Source organism: Carex rostrata, chromosome 27 (genome assembly GCF_964058835.1).
Source record: "Carex rostrata chromosome 27, lpCarRost1.2, whole genome shotgun sequence".
NCBI classification, from domain to species: domain Eukaryota; kingdom Viridiplantae; phylum Streptophyta; class Magnoliopsida; order Poales; family Cyperaceae; genus Carex; species Carex rostrata.
Genome location: NC_135944.1, coordinates 5,864,787 through 5,871,068, shown reverse-complemented (window position 1 = coordinate 5,871,068; position 6,282 = coordinate 5,864,787). Strand labels below are relative to the sequence as shown.

Sequence of the window (6,282 nt, the reverse complement as noted above, 5' to 3'; positions counted from 1 at the left end):
CTACATTCTCATTAACAAAACAGTTCAGATACATACGGCATTTCATCTCTGTAAAAAAAAGAAAACATTACCAGAAGAACTGAATTTACTGCATCTACCTTGATATGCCAGTAAGTGGGACAATACATTCCATTTTTGTGTGAAAGCATCTAAATCCTTTACCCCCTTTCACCCAAACAGTAAGGTAGTTCTTGCCATTGAGAGAAATTGTTGCTGCTCTGGCCCATGGAAGGTAGTTCTTGCCATGAGTAGCAGTGAGGTTAAGGTCATCGAGGTGTTGCCTTATGTCGAGGATGATTCTTCTTTGACATTTTCTCGCATGGTTGTTGCTGGTAATTCTATCAGTTGGGTTTTTTGTTTGTTTGGAGGGCTGTTGTTGGAGATACTGACAGCAGTTTTTGAATTGTGTTGTGTAACATAACCCTTGTGTTGTTGTAGTACGGAAGAGGAGAAACAGAAATTAGAGGAAAAAAAAGGAAGAAAAGGAAGAAAAGGAAGAGAGAATAATATGATCAAGTGGCCATGTCAATCCTTTGTTTGGTTGGGATCTTTCTAGTTCAAAACGCTGTAGAGCCCAACTTACATTAGGACCCATTAAGAACAGTACTGATTAGAAAATATCAGAAGAAAAACCACAAAAGAAATAACAGAAATCTCCACTGAAAAATTATGATAAGAACTTTTTACAACAAATCAAATTAATTTGAGTTAATTTGAAAATGCGCTATTGCAAGTTGAAAGGTTCAAGTCAGCAATTCATTCATCTAAAAAAAAAAATTCAAGCTATACATCCCTCTTATTTTAATATTGGAAATATGTTTCCAAAAACATGAAATAAGTCTCACTTGACAGTCCCTGTCAAGTTTTCACAAAAAAAAAAACATGAAATAAGTCCTCTCGTCTTATCTAATCTGCCAAGCATATATATCAGCTAATCATATGTGGTTAATTAAGAAATTAATTTGCTTCAAAATCACCTGTGTAGAAGAAGAGACGGGAAGGAAAGGGATGAGATGCGCAGAAGAGTTCACCTACTCAACACTCCATTATGGAGGTGAACATAATCATCAAATTATACACGGAATTCATATCCGCTACCTCTTGTTCTCTGCCAAAAGTTCGATTCACGAGCAATTGACGTGCATATATAGCTCTAGCTTCCCTCCCCTTCATTTTTTTTAATCTTTTAATAAAGATGTTAAAAAACACATCCTAAAGTTTTTTGCATACAAAGAGGGAATAGAGAGAAGAAAGGAGAAATAACGGAGCAATTTAACAGAGACATTTCCTTTTTCTATCTTAGCGCGACCTAATTCATCAGTGATCTGCACAAATCAAATAAGAAATCGAACGGTTAAGAGTTATGCTCACCAAAAGAGCTTGATGAGCATAGCACACGCTAGCTTCACTCATTAGACTATATTATACTCCATTTTGCTAAAAGTGTCAATTTTTCTGGATATTATAACGGGTAATTAAATTTGGTGGTATCTATTATTGATAAAGAATTAAATCCGTTAAAAACAACATAAGAACTACCGATGCTATATAGAGCCACCATTGCTATATTAAAATATTGAAATACAAACAAGAGTTCATATTAATCTCCTTTTTATACCATTAAAATAAGGAAAAAGAACAGTGAGAAAGAAATATTGGAAGACACAGCCCAAGACAAATAACCACAAAATAACAAGCATATATAACCAAAGTAGATAAAAATAAAAATTTAAAAATAATAAACACACTTCTATATAAATCCTCAACACTGCTCTTTTGTGTACCCTTTGTACACATTCAAGGCTATGTGATTGGTGGAATGTTTCCTCACAGCTGGTACCAGTGTGCTCTGCCCATAATGACATTCTGTACCCACATATCTGCATTAAATTAATCAGATTTATTATATGTTATATATAAGTTCAGGCATGCATATTGCCCTTAACTGACCATGAGGAGCAGATTGGTTTTGGTTTCTATTCCAAGTGTATTGCAGCTGGTACACACCCATTGCAATATCTGTAACTCTGGTTTTTCCAAGTGATAGCTAGTTTATGTTGGCTGATCCAATTATCACATATTCATCCTCCAGTATCATACCTTTAGAGTGAACATGTATCATAAACCTCCTATTTTTCCTTGCATTATTTTCCTGTAGGAAGATGTCATGTCAGCTAGCATATATATTCCTGGCAACTCAGTGGTATGAAATATGAAAAATACATATAAATACCTGGGGGTTAGTTGAATTAGCTGAAGTTTTTGGTGCTCTTTTGCGGATCTCCACCTTCACAAGTTTAATTAGTCGCTCTATCTATAAAACACAAACATGAAAGATAAATAAGCATTGTAGTACCGAAACTTTTTATATACTGTGCATTAAATGCAAAAACAAATGCTTGCTTGCAAGTTCCTAAATTTTTTTTTCTTCGTTCTATATATCTAATGGTTTACTGAAACTATATATATACTTACATTATATAACTCTAATGGTTCCCAAATTAAGTTACATATACACCTGAATTGAACGCAAGCAAGTAATAACATTAAATACTACTAATAACAGCATACATGCATCCCAACGACGGCTCAATGCCTAAATTGACTATTTATGTTTTGAAATTTGATACTAAAAATCCTTGGGTTTTCTTCGTTATGGAAAAAAAACAAGTGCAAAACAAAAAAAAATCTGTAAAATACATACAATTTGTGAATGCAATAGATGATGAATTCCAACAATATTATGCAAATTCGTATCGTGTTTTCTCCCTCAATCTGTTTTGACTTTCGTATTTGAAAATAGATAATCTGTCAATATATATTTTATATAAAGACAGATAGTTATCAATTAAGGTGCTTACATAGACCAAACTCTCGGTTTTGTTAAACATTTATCTATTTGTTACATTGTTAATTAAAAAACAAGAATTAATTGCACAAACACAAATCCTTTGGAGGTTAACTGATAGAAGTTTCTTACGCATGCCACTTGAGATAGCCAGCCAGTAGTTTCTTATGCATGTAATTACCAATCAGATAATTAAGACAGGGTGCTACTTGAGATAGCCAGCCAGAAGTGACTTTTGTTCTTTTGATAAGAAATGTCAGTTAAATCAGGAAAAAAATACAGAAAGGGGCCAAAAACCGAGAAGAACTCGGGTACTAATTCGGTTGTATAGGTTCTATTTGTACTTGTAAAATAAATAAATAGCTACTAACCTTGTGCTTATATTGGTGGTAAAACTGAACGGTGTCTTCTGGTAAGTAGCAGAGAAAGATTCGTCTGGTGAATTGATAGTCACCTTGGGAATGTGCTTAAATTTGTTCCATTGAGAACCACTTTCTCCTTCGGTTGCAATCTTCAACAGCAACTCCTCACTACAGTTGATTCTTAGCTTTTGTATGATTGTATCATTGCCGTTGTCAAGTAATCCGGGAGGGTTTCCATTTCAAAATCACTTAAAGCCATCCGTTGTAAAGTTTTAAGGTTCTCCACAGCTTTTAGATTGGGGCATTGTGAAATTTCAATATATGAGATGCTGAGTAAATTTGAAATCCTCTCTAGGATTGGATTTCTCCGAACACGAACTTCTTTGACTGATGGGAGGTTCTCTATGGTAATCAGATTGTCAGCATTGGAAATATGAAGGTACTCTAAGGAAGTAGCATGGTGCGAAAGACCATCCGGAAGTGAACTCAACTGGGGACAATCAACAATTTGTAATTTCTTCAATTTTGGCATAGCTGGTTGACTCTTATTCCATTCCCACTCTTTCCAACCGGTCATATTGCTGAATGATAGTTTACTCAATTTGGGAAATGCGAGCTTGGCAGAATAACTCGTTGCTATTATATCATTGCTTTGGATACCACCCCCCAACAAAAATTCTTCTCCCACACTCACAACTGAATATACACATCTCATTTGAAGGTAAACCAAATTAGGGACAAACAATTTTATACGTACACACGAAGTTAGTGACTAATTTGTATTCATATTAGAAAGATTAAAATTTTACAGTAAATGAACAATCTTGTTTAGTTGCCCATGAATATCGAACGTTATGAATTGAAATTTTCTAAATAACACTATATATATCTGACTGCATTTCTTTCTCATGGAGTACATGTAAAATTATACTTTTAATTAAGCTAGATGTAGCTTGCTGCAGTGCTGCTTCAAACAACAAGAAGTCCATTAACAAAAATAGAGCAAATTTAAGTAGGTTGAAACATCTAATGTTAATTCAAATTAGGAATAAACAGTAAAATATCATCATATAAAGTTATAAGCATAGTATGCAAAATTGGCCAAGTCGGATCGGAATCGGCCGATTCCAATTCTTATTTTTCCTTCTATGGGTATAAATGATACCTGTTTAATTAATAAGGACCAGCCATCCATGTCAGATAACTTATCCACCCGATGTAATTTTGTTGTCTTCATTCCATTCGCGACTCTTTCATCTCTAGTGGTGACAAGTATTCTACTACCATATGCTCCGCGACTCATGGGAGCACATACTAGATCGTCCCAAACCATTCGGCTCTCTATCCAAACATCATCAAGAACAAGAAGGAACTTTTTATTCTGTATGATCCTCTCAAGTAAAGGCACTAGCTCTGATCTTTCTTGGGCGGCACCGTACTTACCTCCTGCCTCCCGAATCACACACTTCAACACTTCAATTCCTTTCACCTCCTTTGAGACACATATCCAAATTTTTAACTTGAATTCCTCATCAATTCTTGGATCATTAAAGATCATTTTTGCTAGAGTGGTCTTCCCTATCCCTCCCATCTCCACAATAGTAGCAACAGGAAGGGGTTCTCTTGTCTCTTCTTGGGTCAACCAATTCACTAGTAGCTTAGTATCGTTTTCAATCTTTTCTCCCACAATACCAGCTAGCAAAACTGAGGGATCAGTCTTGAGGTTGATGATCGGGTCCACTCGGCGAACTCGATCTGAAATTGATCTCCTTGATTTTGGAACCAATCTCATAAGCAAATATCGGGTTGCGGAAGCAAGACAACAAAGGGAAGCCACAACGAGAAATATTTGAAGAGGAATGTGAACTGGAGCCAGCAGCAAGGCGCTCCTTTGCCTTGATCTGACATAGGTCAATGATGTCATGATCGGCATCATACATGACATCCTTGAGCTGCATGAGCCACCGCTCGATGGAACTGCTCTTGCTTTGCTTCCTCTCCACATCGGCAAGGACACATTGGATGTCACGCACAGTCTCGCCAAGCTTTTTGATCTGACCTGGGATGCCCAGCAGCATGCCCACCTCATCCTGCACCATTTTCACGAGAAGTGCAAACTTTGGCAGGAAGGCTGTGAGTATCATCACCATCTTTGTTTTGAATGAGAGCTGCTGGTAGTGCTCAGGCAGAAGAGAGATTGGAGTTGGATGGTGTGGTTCTGAAACTAAATTTCTTTCATTCTATAATTTGCTAGTATCAAAGATTAATTATTCCTCCTCTATAATTGCGAGTTTGGTCGACCCGTCCCCACCAAGTTGATGTTGTTTTGGAAAACCTCTCTTTCAATTATTGGTGCTGAGTTGGAACTTGGAAGGTAGAGGTTGGAAAGTGATATAGCCCGGGGGACAGGAAATTCCTGCCCCCAGAGTCTCTGCGAGTGGGACCCATTTAAAAACAGTAACAATATTTAAACCCTTAAACAGTAACCGGTCCCACCCCGGTCCCACCCTGCAGAGACTCTGGGGGTAGGAATTTCCTGCCCCCGGGGGGCAGACGATTCGGTTTCAGTGAGATATAGGACCTTCACCAACCCTAATTTAATGGCGGCACCTAATTATTGACTCTAACCTTTACATATAACAAAACAGAGAAGCTACTTTTCAACTGAGCCCCTGCATTATACAAAAAAAAAATATGTGAAATAAATGATTATCCCTGTGCCAGGAATTGCAGAAAGAATTCAGAATGTGTTAGTCTTTTTATAATTTTAATTATTCACAACTAAATTTTGCTTAACTAGTTGTTGCAGAATGTAGTTCTGGAACAAAATTTCTTTCATTATATATTTATTTTGATCCCGTTCTACTTCTTTTATTGAGTAGATGACACGGGTCGGAAGAGTATTGCTAGCTAGGATCGAGTAATTAATTGACTTCCTTTTAGTTTGCCTGCTCTGATCAGGTTAAACTAAAGAGTAGGAAGGATATAATTTTACTTCATCTTAATTAATCAAAAATCTAAATTAAGTATATGGATTATGCAACATTAATTGTAGAGGTAATGATACCCGTG

General features: G+C 36.4%; 1 protein-coding gene across 2 annotated transcripts; it reads right to left on the bottom strand.

The window, feature by feature from the left end:
• Positions 1-1,679: 1,679 nt before the first annotated feature.
• LOC144544744 (putative disease resistance protein RGA3) lies at positions 1,680-5,522 on the bottom strand. Of its 2 annotated transcripts, XM_078293299.1 has the most exons (4): positions 3,220-5,522; positions 2,234-2,314; positions 2,101-2,152; positions 1,680-1,880 (listed from the first exon to the last, which is right to left on the bottom strand). In XM_078293299.1, the coding sequence occupies exon 1, from the start codon at positions 5,358-5,360 to the stop codon at positions 4,923-4,925; it is 438 nt and encodes a 145-aa protein (XP_078149425.1). In that variant the 5' UTR covers positions 5,361-5,522; the 3' UTR covers positions 1,680-1,880; positions 2,101-2,152; positions 2,234-2,314; positions 3,220-4,922. The 2 variants fall into 2 exon arrangements, with proteins under 2 accessions (XP_078149425.1, XP_078149424.1); XM_078293298.1 differs by having other exon boundaries at positions 1,680-2,152; positions 3,220-5,517.
• Positions 5,523-6,282: the final 760 nt, after the last annotated feature.

What these genes read in the sequence shown, in the direction of transcription:
- LOC144544744 (XM_078293298.1), bottom strand. Translation starts at nt 5,299, where the DNA reads ATGAGGTGGGCATGCTGCTGGGCATCCCAGGTCAGATCAAAAAGCTTG.